The 20,530-nt window shown below is 39.1% G+C and overlaps 1 protein-coding gene across 7 annotated transcripts in view; it reads right to left on the minus strand.

Moving 5' to 3' along the window:
- The window catches only part of LUC7L3 (LUC7 like 3 pre-mRNA splicing factor), a 35,803-nt gene extending 15,731 nt beyond the window's left edge, over positions 1–20,072 (minus strand). For 3 of the 7 annotated variants that reach the window (XM_081270023.1, XM_081270025.1, XM_081270024.1), the window contains exons 1-5: positions 19,824–20,071; positions 6,293–6,359; positions 1,745–1,784; positions 880–1,024; positions 372–446 (exon numbers count right to left, since the gene is read on the minus strand). In XM_081270023.1, the coding sequence (XP_081126149.1) occupies positions 372–446; positions 880–1,024; positions 1,745–1,784; positions 6,293–6,359; positions 19,824–19,922 (426 nt within the window). In that variant the 5' untranslated portion in view covers positions 19,923–20,071. Of the gene's footprint in view, positions 1–371; positions 447–879; positions 1,025–1,744; positions 1,785–6,292; positions 6,360–19,823 lie in introns of all 7 variants that reach the window. The other 4 variants (XR_014019212.1, XM_081270026.1, XM_081270028.1 and 1 more) reach the window with 3 other exon arrangements.
- Between the last annotated feature and the right edge of the window lie 458 nt (positions 20,073–20,530).

A 20,530-nucleotide genomic window follows, 5' to 3' on the forward strand; every position in this document is an offset into this window, starting at 1 on the left:
GGCCTTATTTATTTGTTGGTTTGATACCTGAGATTGAACTCAGGGGCACTGGAGCACTGAGCCACATCCCCAGCCTTATTTTGTATTTTATTTAGAGACAGGGTCTCACTGAGTTGCTTAGCACCTCACTTTTCCTGAGGCTGGCTTTGAAGTCACGATTCTCCTGCCTAAGCCTCCTAAAATACTGGGATTACAAGCCTGCACTACAGCACCCGGTTGGGCCATTTAAAACAAAAGTAATCTCATTGTGGTTGTAATGTGTATTTTCCTAAAGGACTAATAATGTTGAATATCTTTTCATATGTGTCATTCTCACATTAGTTAAGTGTTTGACTTAAATATTAACTGACATTAATGAATATAATTCTCACCTGCTGTAGGAGCACATCAATTTTGTCTGTAAGAACCTGAATTTTTTCTTCATTTTTACCTGTTGGGCCAGCTGCCTGTTGAAAACAAAATGTGTCATCAAGAAGTAAAAAGCAAACATTCAAACTCTAACATATTATTTTTATTTAATAATTAAAATGTTTAATCACAAGAATAGTAATTTAACTAACTTCAATTTGTCAGTAAATCACAATCTTGTCAGTTAGTGACACTTAGAAAAATGTTATGATTAGCAAAACAATGTTATAATAGTTAAGACTGAAAAAATGCCTTTCAAGTTTTATATCGTTCTAAAAGTACAAAGTAGGGAATAGAAGACAAAATGTTAGGAGTCTCCAGAGAACAAAGAACCTTTATTCAGACTGTAATTTGGCTAGGGATGCAATTCAGTGGAAGAGCACTTGCCTAGGATGGCCCTGGGTTTGATGACTGGAACCATAGGAAGAAAAAAAGAAGAAGAAATCAACTGTAAATCCACTTTACACTTACCCCAGAGGACTGTTGGTTTTGAGATAATGCCAGTCGAGCATGGCCTCGTCTGATTCTACGTTCTACTTCTGCAAGTAAACTCTGTAAGTATCGTAAAAAATCTCTCTCATAGCCAACTTTCATAAAACGAGAACTCTTCTCATACCTGGTAAAAATGAAAATGAACACACCTTTATTCATTTCGATTCATACATTCTATATTAACTAGTCTCAAGGACTACAGCACTTAAGCTGAACCTTAAGCAATGTATATGAAGTGAATTTCTTGTTGTCTCTCATCCTGAAGAGAAGACAATATGCTGCAACAGGTTTGGTTAAGAACACAGGTTTAACAAAGGAATTTGACTCCCCAGCTCTACCACTATACCAGATGTGTCAGTGACCCTGGACCTAGATTAGGTCTCATCTATAAAACTGGGGCTTGCAGGGTATGGTGGCACATGCATATAACCCCAGTGACTTGGGAGACTGAGGCAGGAGGACTGCAAGTTGAACTTAGAGAGACCATGGCAACTTAGAGAGACCATGTCTCAAAATTAAAAAAATTAAAAATTAAAAAAATAAAGCCTGAGGATATAGCTCAGTGGTAAAGCACCCCTAGATTCATCCCCACTAGTACAAAACAAAACAAACAAAAACTGGGGCTGTTCAAAAGTAACTGTGATATACAAAAGTTTGGCATAGAACCCATACTCCTGGCAGCTAACAATACCATTATTAAAGTTATATAACTTTCTTACCACACCAAGCCAGTGAATGAATCTCTAGTATTCAATTATTTTATAGCAATTCCAATTACTTCTATAATATTTGTCCCTTTAAATCAAATAATGACTAGGAGAAAAAGAACAAAAGTCCAACTTACTGTTTTCGTAGATTTTCATCATGAATTTTTTCACATGGACCTGGGAGAAAAAAAAAGGAATAATAGGAATGTATAAATTATTTTGTAACAGTTAACAACCTTTCCTCTTACCAAAAGTTATTTTTTTCCTTTTTTATTCATTTATTCATTCATTCATTCATTTAGAGAGAGAGAGAGAGAGAGAGAATTCTTTAATATTCATTTTCTAGTTTTTGGCGGACACAAGTTTGTATGTGGTGCTAAGGATCGAACCCGGGCCACACGCATGCCAGGCGAGCGCGCTACCGCTTGAGCCACATCCCCAGCCCATTTTTTCCTTTTTTAAAAGAGAAAAAGAAGCTGGGCGTTGTGAACCATACCTATACCTATAATCCAAGCTACTCATAAAACTGAGGCAGGAAGACCAAAAGTTGGAAGACCACAATGGAACATTACTCAGCCTTAAAGAAGAAATTGTGGGGCTGGGGTTGTGGCTTGCCTAGCATGTGTGAGGCGCTGGGTTTGCTTCTCAGCACCACATATAAGCAAATAAATAAATAAGGGTCCATCAATAACTAATAAAAATATTTTTAAAAAGGAAGAAGAAATTATGGCATTTGTGAGTAAATGGACTATCATGCTAAGTGAAGTAAGTCAATCCCCCAAAACCAAAAGCTGAATGTTCTCTGATATGCGGATACTAACACATAGTAAGAGTGGGGGGAATAGAAATTCACTGGATTAAACAAAGGGGAATGAAGAGAAGGGACAGCAGATGGGGCTAGGAAAGACAGTTGAATAAATCAGACATAACTTTCCTACATTCATACATAAATACATGGCCAGATTAACTTCATATCATGTACATCCATCCATACACCATGTTGGTTTAATATGTCAAAATACACTCTACTGTAATGTATATCTAACAAGAACAATTAAAAAAAAATGTTGGGAGATCAGCCTGGGCAACTAAGTTAAATATTATCACAAAATAAAAGAGCTGAGAATGTAGCTCAGTGGTGGAGCACTTGATTATTAACATGCGTGAAGCTCTGTGCTTAAACCCTGGTACTACAGTAAAAAATATATATATATTAAAAAATAAAATAACCAATAAATCCATTTAATCACTTAGTAGTCTGTAGGCACCCAAACTGATCCTAACAAACCATGAAGCATTATGCCCAACAGCACATGCAAATTAGTCTTCATTCTTCAAGGAGAAAATAATGAAAAGCAACTATATGGGAAGAAAAGACAAGAGGGATGGAAGGGAAAGGAAATTGCTCCTTATCACCACCAAAGGAAACTTAGATGTGGTAGCACTGATCTGAACCACCACTGACATTTATGATTTTCACGTTACCTGCAAATAGCACCAAACAAGCACTCTAGTCTCCAAAAACCAACCAATTTCAACATTTAAAGTTATTTCTTCTGGAATTTACCTCCATATTTCTAAATGTTATTCTTATTTTGCTTTTTCTTGGTGTACTGATCTTAAACACCAAAATTTTAGGATAAAAAAGATTTGATGTTTATATTTTGACCAAATATTCCCTTCTGAGCTAAATAAAAGGAACATCATGATGAACTCTCTGATGTATTTCTCTTGGAATTTTTTTCATTTGTTTTCTACATGCTAATTTCTAGATCCTTCTCAAACATGTGAACTCAGCTATAGAAACTAGATAGTTTACTAACACTAATTTCCCTTTAGGGTTCAAAATACATCAGATAAACAGCTGGGCTTTATTCCATGAGCCTTCTGTCTTGCTTCAATCTGGGATGCTTATTTTCTAAGCTTACTATTGAGCTGTCACCCTGAGGAATTCCCTTTCTGCTCTCAGAAAAGTCAAAAAGAGATTTATGTTAAAACCTTGGATGTCTAGTCCCACACAAAAGCACATTTATAATCCTAGCAACTGGGGAGGCTGAGGATCACAAGTTCAAGACCAGCCTCAGCAACTTAACCCCATCTCAAAAAGGTCTAGGGATATAGCTGGTGGTAAAGTCCCTCTGGGTTCAATTCCCAATACCCCCCACCCCCACCCCCCCAAAAAAATCTTGCATGTCTAAATATGTCTCTCACCTTCCTACTTTGATGTTCAGCTATATTACAAACCTTAATAAAAACATATATTCACTTAGAACACTGAGGGTTTTCTGTTACAGTGTTCAAGATTCCTGTGTTGCTACTGACAAGTCTTAGGCCATTCTGATTCATAATTCTATGACCTACACACACATCCGCCCTTGATGTTCTAAAATATGATATACCTCAACCGAAATCTTTCCATTCATTGAGAAGTCAGCTTGAATAACTATGCAATCTAAAGACTGATAACATTATGTACTGCAAATTTTTTTTCTTACATATTTGATAATTTCCTCCCATGTCTGTTCGATTGCCCAACATTTCAGCTGATTTTCTTAATTTTATTTTCAAATCTTTCTAGTGATTTTTACTTCAGATTTCTTCAGTTCTGATTTCTAACAGCTCTAATTTTTCAAAGGTTCCTGTGTATACTATTCTGTTCTTTCTGATAAGTGTGTGATACTAAAAATTTTGCTGAGCATGATGGCACACACCTGTGATCCCAACTAATCAGGAGGCTGAAGCAGGAGGATCCCAAGTTCAAAACCAGCCTGAGCAACATAACAAGACCCTGTCTCCAAAAAAAAAAAAAAAAAAAAGTGTTGGGAGATACAGCTCAGTGGTAGAGTGCTGCTTGCCTAATATGCAATGAGACCCTGGGTTCAATTCCTCATTATATATCAATCAATCAATCAATCTTTTGAAACAGTATTTTTCTAATTTCAAACAGTTTTCCCATTACCTAATTCCACTAAGACTCCCACCCTGCTATTGGTTCTGTCAGTCTCTCATGTTGAAGACTTTCTTCAAGTACCTGGCTGGTGTTCCTTGGCGACAATTGATTTTTAAAAATTTTTCCACAATCTGCCTAGAAGCTGCTAATGGATAGGCAGTTTGTCACTAAGGGCTTTTTACCAAAGGAAAATCAGGTACTGAGATTTTCTTTTAGGAGATCCCCCAAGGGTCAGTATTCAAAGACATCACATCTCTGAAACTGTACTTTCTCTGGAGAAGAATTCTCTTCTGCCCAGTAAAAAAAAAAAAAAAAAAAAAAAAATTTAGCTTTATTCTTCTGCAAAGAGGGAAGAATAAGACCCCACTATTAAGAATACAGGCTCAGGAGGCTAAGGTAGGAAAATCACAAGTTTGAGGCCAGCCTCAGCAACTTAATGAGACTCTGTCTCCAAATGAAAAATAAAAAGGGCTGGGGATGTGGCTCAATGGTTTAATCGCCAGTACAAAAAAATAAAATAAAATAAAATGGCTCGAGATGTGGTTGAGAGATAAGCACCTCAAGTTCAAACCTCAGTACTAAAAAAGAATACAGTCTCATTTAATCTATTATAGTCTCATTTATCACTCATCATTGTCCTGTTCTATCTAGAATCTCAAGATCTAGATCCTTCCAGCCCCAATATGTTCCTAACACACAAAAGCAAAGATGTTGATTAATTAACTTTTCTTTTAAGGATCTAGAATATTAATTATGTACCATACTTGAAATAATTGACTTCTGTCAACAAAAATTTTTGCATTTTGTAGTTCAGATGAATAATCTCTCTAGTCCAATGCAGAATGTAACCCTTTATCCTCCTGGGGCACTGGGGTGAGAGAGGTAAAGTCAACAGATGCACATGACCACCTAAACTAATGGCTCTCCACCAAGAGCAATTTGTCCCCTCAGGAAACATTTGGCAATGACTAAAGACAATTCTGGCTGTCACAGCTGGAGAGTGCTACTGACATATAAAGGGTATAGGACAGGTATGTTGCTAAATATCCTACAATGCATGGGACAGCTCCCAAAAACTGGCTCAAAATTTTTATAGTGTCACAGTTGAAAAACCCTTAACTTACACTTATCGCTCAATTTTAGCCCCATGACTCAGCCCTCCCTTCTGTGGTAACCATACCCTGAACCTGCCTAGGGGTAGGCTATACTCACGCACTTCCACTTAGTACTCTTTTCTATAGGCTTTTAGGGATAGAAGTTTCTCTGCTCTGGTAATATTTGCTATCTTCTATAAATGTGCTGACATCTCTAATGTTTTCTCTTTTCACTGTCATTGTTTTTTTTAATTTTCATTTTAGTAGAATTTTAGAAGGGAACAGAAATAGACATTATGTTTAAGTAAGCCATCTCCCTGCCACACCCTGTAGTGGGGATGTGGCACTCTACAATGGAGACACACACCCAGCCCATTTTTAAAATTTTGAGACAGGGTCTCACTAATTGCCTGGGTTAGCTTCAAAATTGATGTCCTCCTGCCTTCGCCTCCTCGGTAGATAGGATTTAAAGGCTTGTGCCACTCTATCCAGCTAAGTCATATATAATCACATAGGCGTTTATGAACATATTCAAAAATTTAGCCAAGTAAGAAATTACTTATCAGTAATTTTCAAGAATTACAAAGAAAGTATTTATAAAATCATACATTTGATAAAAGTTACACTGAAAATTAACTTACCAAGATCAGAACGGGTATTTGTGAATAACTCCGCAGGACAAAAACCACAGAGATAGTATTTACAAACCTAATGGGGAAAAAACCAAAGGCACTTAACTATTTAAAATTGCTTAGTTTTAAAATTATATTACAGATGGGTACCAAACAATATTTTCTCATTTCTTCATGTGTCATTCATCTTTTAAGACTAATTTAATTTGTTAAACTATTAGTTTAAATAGTTATTTTCATACTTTGAAATTTCAATGAAAGAAAAAATGTTCAGGAATGACAGAATTATCAGTATTTTCCACTTTGAATCATTGACTCCAGGGCCCCCAAAAACAAGTACACGAAAGACAAGCTAGAATAAAGAAAAAAAATTTTAATAAAAAACCTTACTGTTTTTAATCATTCTAACTTTTTAGTAATTGTACATACTTATTGGGTAGTACAGTGTGACATTTCAATACACATATAACATGTAATAATCTCACTCTACCTTTCTTTTTTGTATGGGAGATGGAACCCAGGATGCTTTGACATCCCCAGACTTCTTTTAAATTTTAAGACAGGATCTTTCTAAATTGCTGAGAGTGGGCATTAGAGCAGATTTTGCTAAGTGAAGTTACCCAATCCCTAAAAAACAAATGTCTTCTCTAATATAAGGGGGGTGACTCAAAATGGGATAAGGAGGAAGAGCATGAGAAGAAGATTACCACTAAATAGGGAAGAGAGGTGGGAGGGAAAAGGAGGGAATTACACGGAAGATGGAAGGAGACCCTCATCATTATACAGAATACGTGCATAATGTTGTGAGGAGAAAAAGACAGGCAGCAGAATAAAATAGACATCATTATTGCTGTATGTATATACGTGACTGTATGACCAATGTGATTCTGCAACCTGTACAATCAGAAAAATGAGAAATGACACCCCATTTGAATCAAATGTATGAAATGTCAAGATCATTGTACTGTCATGTGTAAATAATAAAAAAGGTCTATCAACAACTTTAAATTTTTTTTAAAAAAGCAATTTGGCTCCATCTTTTTGCTTAAAGATCCTCTAATTTTCTATAAAATATATTAGAGGCCAGGCATGGTGGCACACATCTATAATCCCAGTGACTTGAGGTTGAGGCAGGAGGATCACCAAGTATTAGGGCAGCCTCAGCAACTTAGTAAGGCCCTAAGCAATTAGTGAGACCCTGTCTCAAAATAATAATTAAAAAAAAAAAGGCTGGGGATGTGGCTCAGTGGTAAAGCACACCTGGGTTTAATCCCTAGTAACAACAATAACAAAAATGTATTAGACATTTTCACACATGTCAACACCCACTAAATTACTCTTGGTGGGTTCTTATATTATGGGGAAAACTATTAACATGAAACCAACTTTAAATTCTCTCATTGGTATTTCTAACTTTCAGATGTATCACCAAACAGCTTTATTCCATATTTAATTTTGTAACATTGCACACAAACCACTTAATCAAAATTCCAGAATATCACCTTTCCTTCACATAAAACTTGTTACTAGGTGGGTTATCAATGAACTATGACATGTGAAAGAAAAGGTGGTGTTAAATTTAAGCTTGAAGGGCTGGGAATTTAGCTCAGGAGCAGAATGCTTGCCTAGCATGCATAAAGCCCTGAGTTTAGTCCTTGGCTGGAGGGAAAAGGAGGGGTGTTGGAGGGAAAAGGAGGGGTGTTCGAGGAAAAAAATTAAACTTGATTGCTTAACTGAGAGTGGGACATAGTTCAGCGATAGATTCAGTGATGAGGCACTAATCTAGATGCATAAGGCCCTGGGTTTAATTCCTTCCTGGCACCACAAAAACAAACTTGAGTGAGTTATTTGTGAACACTGAGGACTGAGTGCTAAATCTGAAATAGATTTTTTTTTACATTCATTCACAGCAGTGTGGTTCCATAATCTATGTTCAGAAGAAATAAATCCACAAACACATCAAAAGATTGATATGTCATGTTTAAACAATGGATATACTTTTATACCAATATTATACTGGTATTGTGTGTGGGTGTGGGTGTATGTATGTATGTGTTTGTAAGGACTGAACCCATTGCCTCACGCATGTTAGGCAAGCACCTTGGCACTGAGCCACATACCCAGCCCGAGCCTCACATCTTAATATCTGTGTACAGCTATTAATACCAGGGGTGGTAGCAACATGCAATCCCGGCTACTTGGGAGCCTCAGGCAGGAAAATCTCAAATTCAAGACCAGCCTGGGGCAAGCTGGTGAGGTAGCACATTTCCTGGGTTCAATCTCCAATCCTAAAAAACCAAACACACACACACACACACACAAAAAAAAAAAAAATAGGTGGAGTACCTGCCTCACAGGTGCAAGGCCCCTTGGTTTCAAACCTCAGTATTATAATAAATGAATAGACAACTAAGTAGAAAAATTTTTAAAAATTAAATAGTATGTTTGTTACACTAGGATGAAGGGGAATATTCGCCTGCTTTACTGGTTAATTTTCAAAGTGTCTTTAATTGCTATGTAGACCAAATAAGACAGGACTGTCAGCCAACCAGTAACTACCTAGTTGAATCCAATTATTCCATTTGGAAGTAAGAAGCAGAGATCAACCACAGGACCTGCCCTGAAGGTATCAGCTACTTAGAAATCCTGACTAGACTCCATTGTCCCAGTCCGGTTCCACATGCTCTTTCCATTCTTCAGCTCTCCTTAAGATATTGCTTTACCATTTAATGGTACATCAATATTATTCATTACTCTATCCAATAAAACCTTCCCAGGAATTGGAGATATTTTAACTAAAAATATTTTATAATTAATACTCCTACAAGCTCTTTAAATACAAACTAATTCGCTTAGTTTTTTATCCAGCAAGTCTTTATTAATGTCTATAATGGACCCAGCAACCTGATAACCGAAGGTAGGAGGCATAAGGACAGACCATAGATGGGACACACATAACACACAAATTTTTTTGGTACCAGGGATTGAACCCAGGGACACTTAACCACTGAGCCATTATCTACAGCCCTTTTTTCTTATATTAGTCTCACTAACTTGCTTAGGGCCTCTCTAAGGCTAAGGTCTTGAACTTGCTGCAATCCTCTGGTCTCAGCCTATAAAATTACAGGCATGTACAATACCAGATGCCTGGATCTTAACACAAATTTTGATTGATCCTCTTCATAAATGTAAGGCAACACCAGTGACCTGAAAAGTTCAATCTCATCAACACAGTTTTAACAAACAGTTAAGGCAGAAATACAACCAATCTTGGAAACTGACTAAAAATTTTAATGGCAACATTTTGTCATTTAAACAAAGTAAAAGTGTTTTTTAAAAAATTAAAACAGTATCTGAAAAGGCTGCAGAAGCGTACAACCTGTAATCTCAGGTTCTTGGGAACATGAAGTAGAAAGATTGCAAATTAAAGGCCAGCTTCAGCACCTTAAGTGCCTTAGTTAGACCCTGTCTCTAAATAAAATATACAATGGTCTGGAGATGTAGCTCAGTGATACAGCACTTCTGAGTTCAATCTCTAGTAATGCAATATAAAAGAGTATCTGGCATTACAAAGATAAGAAAATGAGGGCTGGGGATGTGGCTCAAGCGGTAGCGCGCTCGCCTAGCGTGCGTGCGGCCCAGGTTCGATCCTCAGCACCACATACAAACGAAGATGTTGTGTCCGCCGAAGAACTAAGAAAAAATAAATAAATAAATATTTAAAAAATTCTCTCTCTGCCCCCCCCTTTAAAAAAGAAAGAAAGAAAGAAAGAAAATGATAGTCCAGTCAGGTATGGAAACAGAGCTGTCCCAGCAACTAAGAAGGCTGAGGCAAGAAGACTGCCAGTCTTGGCAACTTAGTGAGGCCCTAGGAAACTTGGAGAGACCCTGTCCAAAATAAAAATTGAAAAAAGAGTCCAGGGCTGGGGTTGTAGCTCAGTGGTAGAGCACTTGCCTAGCATGTATGAGACCCTGGGTTCGATCCTCAGCACCACATGAAGATAAATAAAGGTATTGTGTTCATCTACAACTAAAATAAAAAGAGTGAACAATATCAGAGAGCTGTGGGACAGCATCCACCAAAATATAAAATGTGCATTTCTAACTTAGTCATTATCTTTCTAGAAACTTATCCTACAGTAGCTCACATACATGCATACATAGTAAAACAGTAGACTGTTCACTGCAGCTTGACTGGTAATGCCAAAATATTAGACATTATCAACCCAACAGGAAACAAGTAGTTCAAGTTAGATTCCTATGTGCCAACAACACTGTCCAAATTATTAGGGAAAGTCTGGAAGTATACATAATAATTTTTAAGCTATTATGGGTAAAAAATTGGCAACGGGGAGAGGATAAGAATATACTTCACTGTTTCCTTTTGGGGTGGGGGGTTGTAATGGGTATCAAACCCAAGGGCACTCTAGCATTGAGCTACATCCCCACATCCCCAGCCCTTTTATTTTTTGATTTTGAGACAGGGTCTGGCTAGGTTGCCCAGACTCTAATTTGCAATCCTCCTAAGCCAACCTCTGTAGCAGCTAGGATTATTAGGAATGTGTCACTGTGCTGGGCACTATTTACTATCTTCTTTGTTATGTTTGAATATAGTAAGCACATATATTTTTGTAAAAACTCAGAAGGAAAACATAAAAATAGTTAAGTAAGCTGGGTACAGCACACACTTAGCAACTCAGGAGGCTGAGGCAAAAGAATCCCAAGTTCCAGACCAGTCTAGGCAGCTTAGCCAGACCTGGTCTCCAAAAAATAATAAGAGCTAGGGGTGTAGCTTAGTGGTAGAACTCCCCTTGGTTCATTTATAATACCAAAAAAGAAAAAAAAAAAAAAAGGTGAAAACAATTCCCTAATACATTCATGGAATCAATCTAATAAATCAGTCTCCCAACACTACCCCCAGTACTGGAAATTGAACCCAGGGGCACTCTAATAACCGAGCTACATCACCACCTTTTTTATTTTATTTTTGAGACAGGGTCTTTGAGTTGCCCAGGCTGGACTTGAACCTGCAATCCTCCTACCTCTCAGCCTTCTGAGCAGATGGGATCACAGACCTGTGCAACTGGCCATGGAATCAATATTTAAATGAAAAAACATCATTTAACATAAGAATGTTTTGGGAGGTTTAATATAAATATTAACTGGGAAAATACTGGCTAAGACTTATACCTTAACAAGAGTCCTTTTCTCACTCTCTCCCTCAGTATTTACTTCAAACTAAGGTTTCATTAATTAATTCCACATCACTTTCTTCTAATCACCAAAGTACACTAAGAACATCTTAATGATTGTTGTCTTTCAGTATCTACTTGAATTCAACAGTAAGCAACATATTTTCTCCCTTGAGCTAATAATCAAATATTTAACGCTATTGGCATTATTCTTGTTAAACTGCTTTCCCAAAATCAACTGGAAAAAAACATCAGTTGCTGGGTTTGGACACCTGTAATCTCTCAGTAACCTGAGAAGTTCAGGCAGGAGAATCAAAAGTTTGAGGCCAGCCTGGGCATAACTTGGCAAGATCTTGTCCAAAATTAAAACATAAAATGACCTGACTGGAGTTGTAGCTCAGCGGTTGAGAGCTTGCCTCATCCGTGTGAGGCACTTGGGTTGGATTCCTAGAATCACATATAAATAAGCAAATAAAATAAAGGTCTATAAACAACTAAAAACTATTTTTAAAAAAAATGACCTGGGGATATATGGTTAAGTGGTAAAGTTCAAACCCCAACACCTCCCTGTCAAAATTGCTTGACCTCAGTGCTGTTTCAAACCCTAATGCCCAGGTCATCTATGTTATATACCAATAAATGCTTCAAATAATTAAATCATATGTAAATGTTCTTACAGACATCTTCAAATTTAGGTCTTTCAAATTCTGTGGGAAGCCTCAAAGAACTTCTTTCGGTATTTTAAGTTACTAGTGACCTTAGATAGGTATGAATCCATCAAATATCAAGTTCTAACCTCCCCATGGGCTATACCCTTCCTCAAGTTTAATTTTTAAAATAATGAAGATAATTAATTTATTCAACATCTAAATCCTGGACAAAACAATTCATGTTGGCAACAATCAATCTGATATTTGTAACAGGGACCTTAATAAAAAAAATTTTAAGCAACTGTGCTTGATGGTACTCATAATCCCAGAGACAGGAGATTGAGGCAAGAGTATCTCAAGTTCAAGGTCAGCTTCAGCAACTGAGAGACCTTGTCTCAAAAAAAAAATAAATAAATAAGGTTTGGGGCTGTAGCTTAGTGGTAATACGCCCCTGGGTTCAATCCCCAGTACCCCAAATAAAGAAACAAATTCTAAGTAGCCAACCTCAATTACTATATATTTTAGGACAGTTACAAAGTATTATTGTAATACCTCAACTGTTATATGTTTAATTTAAAATAAACGGATATTTTACTGGTAAAATAAAAATGAACATCTTTTACCTGTAGCCTTTCATTTACCATTAATGAATGATTTAATTCTGACAACAACTCTTTAGAAGCAGGTATTTTCTTTATAGCTAAAGGAGTTAAAGTCCCCCCCCCCCCAAAAGAAGCACCAGCTGGGGACAGTGGTGCGTGTCTCTAATTCCAGTGGCTGGGGAGGTTGAGACAGGAGAATCTCTAGTTCAAAACCAGCCTCAGCATTGGTGAGGCACTTAGCATTCAGTGAGACCCTGTCTCCAAATACAAAATAGGGCTTGGATGTGGCTCAGTGGGTGAGTGCCCCTGAGTTTAATCCCCAGTTACCTGCCCCCCTTCAAAAAGAAACACCAAAGAGAAGGTTTTAATAAATGAATCTGTGACAAGTCCCCAATGGCATGTAGTTTTGTTTCTGCTATACCATGATCATGCTTTGTAGCTGTTTATTTTCAGGGTTTTTTTAATATATTACTTTGTAGTCATGGTAAACTCTCTCCTTATTGCCTGAGAAATTTTGGTTAAAATTTCAATTTTCCACAGCAGCTAGACAGTAAACATCTCTTGTTGCTTAGAAGCATTGCTTCCCAAAGTAAAAGTTCAAACTTTATCAAGGCTTATATAAAAAATCATCGAAAACCAGATTTGTGCTGTGAATAGCAGCGAAAGCCTGTAATACTAGCCAACTCCAGAGGCTGAGACAGGAGGATCACAAGTTGAAGATTAGCCTCAGCAACTTAGTGAGGCCCTAAGCAAGTTAGTGAGACCCTGTCTCAAAATAAACAAAAAGGGCTGGATAGGGTCAATGGTTAAGCAACTCTAGGGTTCAATCCCTGGTACAAAAACAAAACAAAGGCTGGGGATATAGAGTGCCTGCCTTGCATGCACAAGACCCTCCCTGAGTTCAATCCCCAGCACCCAAAAAAAAAAAAAAAAAAACCAAAAAAACTAAAACCCACCATTCATAGATTCCTGTCTGAATCCATACTTCCCCAGCCAACAAAAATAGAGGCTCCAGTTATCTACATTATCCATAATTACCCAAATTCACTGACCTTCATGCTCATCCCTTTCTTGAGGCTATTAATTAACATCTGCCTTCTTTCTCACTCGATCAGGCTAATTCCCACTAATCCTTCTGGTCCTGGTGTACAAGATTCACTAAATGTAGAGAGGCCCCTCCTGAGTATTCACCAGAGTCTGTGTTTCATGCCCCTTTCCTGTGGGCTTTCTTTTCCCTATTGTGGTACTTACTACTATCATTATTTTGCCATGTAGGGAATCAAAACCAGGGCCTCACTAAAATGCTCTACCAATTAGCTACACCCTCAGCCACACACTGTACTGATATGAATGCATATTTACTCCTTCATATCTATGGCCACACTAATGGCTTTCTAGGGTGAAGTGCTGTATTTATACTAGTCTATTATCTACCCTAAGAGTAATACATTTTTTTTGTTGGATGAACAAATATAGAAATTTCCACAATTCAAGTTGCCTTCAGTATTTGTGTGGAAATCAAGACTAGTGATGAGCTACATAGAAAAAAAAAACACATTTTTCCTAAAGCCACAAAACAAATACTATGGAAATATTTTAATACTTTCCTTTCAATACTAGTATTGTGGTTTTTTCTCACACACACACTTTTTTTTTTTTTTTGGTACCAGGAATTGTACTCAGAGGCACTCAACCACTGAGCCACATCCCTTGCCTTTTATTTTTATTTTTTAGAGACAGGGTCTCACTGAGTTGCTTAGTGCCTTGCCATTGCTGAGGCTGACTTTAAACTTTTGATTGTCCTGCCTCATGCCTCCCAGGCATGCGCCACCACACCCGGCCAAAGATCTTAATATTTTTAAAAGTCCTTATGTTTTAGAAATAGACATAGGTTGAAGTGACAGAATTGCTTCAAAATAATGGAGGGCATCAAATATATAGAGGATATAATTTAGCCATGTGTTGATATTGTTAAACTGGCTCAAAGTACATGGAGAATTCATTATAATATTCTCTCTGATTCTCCATTTCTTAGGGGTGAAAAGTAATCAAGTTATGTAACACATGAACTACTAGCAAGCTCGAAGTACCTACCATGTACTATAGAATAAGGCATTACCTACATTTCTAACAACATTCTGATGATTCTCTGAATCAAAATTATCTAGTAAAATGCTTATAGTAGATGTCATACACTGTAATTATTTATTTTGTACTTCCAAGTATCCCTCCCAAATTCTGAACCCCTTTTTAAGATGAACTAGGAAAAAAAGGTTCACAAGTGAAAAATGAGAAGTTTTCTAAGCTTTTCAGTGTTAACAGTATCTGATAACATTTCAAGATTTTTGGGGGTGGCAAGTAACTGGGGGTTGAACCCAGGGAAGCTCTACCATCTCTATCATTGAGCTACATCCTCTGCCCTTTTAATTTCTTTCTTTCTGTTTTCCTTTCTTTCTATCTATCTATCTATCTTTTTTTTTTAAATGGTGCTGGGGATTGAACCCAAGGCCTTGTGCATGTGAGGCAAACAGTTTGCCAACTGAGCTATATCCCCAGTCTCCTTAATTTCATTTTTAATTTTGGGTCAGCATCTTACTAAATAAATTACCCAGGCTGGCCAGAACTTGCGATCTTTCTGCTTCAGCCTCCTGAGTAGCCAGGATTCCGGCACACACTACTACACCCAGTCAGAGATCTTTGGAAAAAAAGTTTTTAGTTCAATTACCTTCATAAAGGTTTAGTAAAACCTTCACTGAAGAGAGATTATGCTTGAAATTGATAAGTGACAAAGAAAATTTCATTTCAGGTATGATTAGAATCAGAGATAAGTCAGTAGTCAAGTAATTTCACTTTCAGGTTAAGATTTAGAATGTAAAAACCTCAATCCTTATAAAATCCCTGTTAATATATTACATACAAACAACTAAAAGCTACCACCAAGACTGTCCCTTTCCCCTGTTCTGGGGACTGAACCCAGGGCACTGTACCAATGAGCTAGATCCCCATGCCTTTTTTTTTTCTTTTGAGACAGTCTCACTAAATTGCCCAAGTTAGTTTCAAACTTTCTATCCTCCTGCCTTAGCCTCCTAGTCATCAGGATTACAGGTGTGCACCAATGCACCTTGTTTCCACACCAGACTTTAAATGCTTTCTCTGACAAATACTGGAATTCTTTCCACGTGGAACCTAACTGAAAGTTGCTCATCCTAGACAGTCAAAATCATATGCTTTCTTCATTACTGTGGTCATTTGGGAATACCAACCATAGCAGACACAAACTGCTTAATGAAAAAATACCAATAAAAAGTTGGGCACAGTGATGCACACTTATAATTCCAGTGAGGGATCCCAGCTGAGGCAGGAAAATGGCAAGTTGGAGACCATCCTCAACAACTCAGAAAGACACTGTCCCCATCTCAAAATAACAAGTAAAATGCTGGGTGCGATGATGCATGCTTGTAATTTGCAGGGCCTCAGGAGGCTGAGGCATGAAGATCACAAGTTCAAAGCCAGCCTCAGAAACTCAGCAAGGCTTTGAACAACTTAGGGAGTACCTATCTCAAAATAAAAAATAAAAAGGGCTGGAGATGTTATCTCAGAGTTTGGGTCCCTGTGCTCATCCCAAGTACCCAATAAATAAAATAGAATAAAATCTAATTGTACACATCTTCCCCTCAGTCCTACACAATCAGACTCTCTGTGAGCTGAGGAACAGAAATCTGCATTTAAAATGAATTACACAGGCCAGTCAAAACAACAGTCTATGAACTAGATTATATATTAATTTTGTTGTACTGGGGATCGAACCCAGCGGTGCTCTACCATTGAGCTATATCCTCAGTTACCCCTGCTCCTATTTTTTGGAGACAGGGTCTCAGTCACTGAGGCAGGCCTGGAACTTGAAATTCTCCTGCCTGCTTCAACCTCCTGAGCTGTCAGAGTTCTAAGGACTACTAATTTGTTTTTGTTTTTTTTTCCCTTTGTGCAGTGCTGAGGATGGAACCCAGTGCCCTGGGAATGCTAGGCAATCTCTATACTGTTGCTTCCTTCTTTTGGCATTTATTTAACCCTAGGATCCCACCCAACTGAAGTATCTTTTCCCATCTAGTGCAAATGTGGCAAAGAAAATTTTTCAAATAGAATAGGAATGCAAAAATATTCTAAAACATGAAGCTACAGTGATGGTGAATCTTGTGATGGTGAATCCTTTATGGCACATGGTGAGTTTGTCCATGGTTCCAAAACTAACATTAACAGCCAGCAGCATAAGAATATGTAAATGACCCTAAAGTGAAATTAAGCACTTCCCTTGGTTGATTATACACTACAATAATTCCACTATTTAGAAAAGGCCATGTGCTTTTGTGCTTCGTTGTCACCACCACCCTTTTCCCTACAGACATGAATCTGAAATGCAAGTGACTGACTTGAATTCTTAAATCTAGAATAAACTGCAACCTGTCATTAAAGGCATGAAGTTAAAATCAATGAAAGACACTAAAACTGAGAAGCAGATTATTGCTGAGATGACATAAAACCTAAATCGCTGTTCTTAAGTCTCACCATTGCAAAGTCATAAACTACCACTTGAAAATTTCTTCACAACATGCATTCAAAACCGAGAATAGAAAGATAATGTTGGTCCAGTTCACGAGTAATGTAACCAAAAACACCTTTTTCTCTTTAAATATGTAAATGCCCTTTTTGTATCCCAGCTGAATCATTAATATTCTTTTTTTCTACCCTTTGTAAAGTTTAGACTGAAAAGCTGAGTTAGGGCTGGGGATGTGGTAGAGGGCCTGCCTTTAAGGCAGGAGGCTCTGGGTTCAATACTTGGCACAGCAAATAAAAAGGTTCAGTTAGGTGGTTAAAAAAATTTTTGAGCAAGGTGCAGCGCCCACACCTGTAATCCCAATGACTTGGGAGGTTGTAGGCAGGATTGCTAAATTCAAGACCAATCTAGGGGGCTGGGGATGTGGCTCAAGTGGTAGCACGCTCGCCTGGCATGCGTGTGGCCCAGGTTCGATCCTCAGCACCACATACAAACAAAGATGTTGTGACCGCCGATAACTAAAAAATATTAAAATTCTCTCTCTCTGTCTCTTAAAAAAAAAAAAAAAAAAAGACCAGTCTAGGTAACTTAGCAAGCCCTAAGCAACTTAGCAATATCCTGTCTCAATATAAAAAAGGCTGGGGATTGGCTCAGTGGTTAAGTACCCCTCAGTACCAAATCAATCCCAGGTACCAAAAATGTAAAAAGAAAGAAAGAAAAATTTAAGGGGCTGGGGATGCAGCTCCATAGTAGAATTCTTGCCTCCCATATTCAAGGCCCTGAATTCATTGGGGGAGGGGGTCAGGTAGTTATTTATTTATTTTTAAGTGAAAGTTACTTCACTGTGACAAAAGGAGTAAATAGACTCAAATAACAAAAAGTTACTCTTATACACCTATGGGACAAGAGGGGAGGAGACCATATGTTTAAAAGAAAAAAAAAAATCGGCAGGATTCAGTCCCATAGAAATCAATGACAAATGCAGGAATCCCAAATATCTTACAGGATGAGTTCTATTAAGAACAATTTCAGACAAATTCACCTTTTTAAAAAGGTATAAGGACTCATCCAACACCAACTTGTTTTCTTGCACTGCAAAAGGGAAATTTTATTTTAAAAAAGCAAGCGGCTGGGGCTGTAGCTCAGTGGCAGAGTGCTTGCCTAGCATGTGAGGCACTGGGTTCAATCTTTAGCACCACATAAAAAATAAATAAAATAAAGTCGTGCTGTCCATCTACAACCACAAAAGATAAATAAATATATATTTTTTTAAAGTAAGAAACTAATTTTCTTTAAAAGTCTGTTAAAGAGAGGGGCAGGGGGGTGGATCATGAACTGAAATCGATTTCCGTGCATGCATGTATGAGTTTTCAGGGATGAACCGAACTACTATGGGTAACTATAAAATTCTAATTGAAAAAATAATAATAATAAAAACAATAAAAAGTCCATTTGTGTAACTGTTTCCTTATATTTTGACAGCAACTGCGGGGGCGGGGGGGGGGGCTCGGGGAACCACTGAGTCAAATGCCCAAACCTTTTAATTTTTGAGACAGAATCTCGCTAAACTGCTGAGGCTGATCTCGAACTCGCGATCCTCCTGCCTCAGTCTCCCCAGCCTCTGGGATTACCGGCGTGCGCCACCGCGCCGGGCTAGATAACAAACTGCTTTAAAGTTACTAGGGTTGGTTATCATCGCGAAGTAAAATTAAGTTCTACCTGTATTCTTCACATATCTAAAATAAAAGTTACACTGCATGTTCAAAACTAGATCAAAGCACATGACAGTACTTGCAGGGAGCCAGTTTCATAGAATTGTAGAAAGTGGAAACAACGACAAAGATCATATTGACAAGAGACCCTGGATAAGACTCAAGAAGCCTCACCCGTGAACCTGGGGTTATCCCGTCTACCCTCACTCACAGGGATAAGAGGATCGAATGAGTGGTAGGATAAAGAAAAAGCCCTGACAATCGCGTATCGGAGAGATTTCACAGGAACTGCTACCCAACAATATTTGTAAATCATCACGGCAAACCCTACCAAGTTATTACCGCCTTTGAATTTCTACTTTCCCAAAGAAGCTTCGAAATTGAACCATTCATAAACAAGACACTGCCAGGATTTTTTTTTTTTTTTGCCACTATTATTGGTCTGAAATCTCAGCCAAATACGACGCTGAACCCACATAACGGAAGAATCTGCTCTTCTCCCGATTTCATGAGGTGAACACTCGAACCCTCTGGACGTAATAAAATGCGCCCTTCCTTTCCCGCGTTTCCCCGCCTCACTAAGGTGCTGTTCAACCTTGCCAATGGCTGTCCCGGACTTCCTCGAGAGTAAAACAACAACAAATCATCCCCTTGCCGGGGGCCGGGCGCAACCTTCCCTCCCGAACCACCCTCCCGGCGCCCAGGGCCACCGAGTCGGACGCGCTACCCCACCCGTGGCCCAGGTCCCAAATCGCGCCGCAGCCCCCGCCCAGGCCCGCGCCGCTCCCCTCCCCCACGGCACGGGCACAGGACCAAGACCCGCGGGACTTACGCTCTCGTGGTCCCACCGCACGTTGCTGCGCTTCTCGTCTGGGGCGAGGTTTCGGTCCCGGCCCATTAACTCATCCAACAATTGCGCGGCCGAAATCATGGTGCTTCCTTCGGGCGGCTGCTCCCACCAGCCCGGGCACCCACCAAGGAAAACACCGGCGACACAGTCGCCAGCCCCTTCGGCCCGCTCTCAGGCCGAACAGCCTCCTCCACAGAGGAGCCGATCACACAAAATGGCCGCCGCGCGGGCGCCTTCCCAGCGTGCCGTGCGCCCGCGGGACACGCCCAGGCCCGGCGGCCAGGGCGGCGCGACTTCCGCGGTGCTGGGGCCCGCCCCGCGAGCTCAGTCCGGACTCCGCCCCTGCCTTCGGGCTGCGCCTCGCCGGCGACCCGGGCGCTGGGCCTTCCCGGGCTTTTTCACAGTGAGGAACTCTGGCCTGCTTCTGGAAGCGTGGACACCGCCCCGAAATGGAGAAGAAGGAGTGTTTTCCTTTGTCCACGTGGTGCCCACGGTGCCATCTTTCAGCGAGGGAAGCGCTCCGATTTCTTGTTCCATTCTCCTAGTCCTAGTGCTCCCTGCTTCCTCTGCCTGGGTTGTCCCGATTTTCCCTGATTCATAGGGTGGGAAATCAAGGGACAAAGACGTGTAGAGTATGATGTTCAGTCGTGACACCTGTTTGGAATTTCTTTAATGTGGACTCAGCCGGG

Source organism: Spermophilus citellus, assembly GCF_964194105.1.
Source record: "Spermophilus citellus genome assembly, chromosome: 17".
NCBI lineage: Eukaryota > Metazoa > Chordata > Mammalia > Rodentia > Sciuridae > Spermophilus > Spermophilus citellus.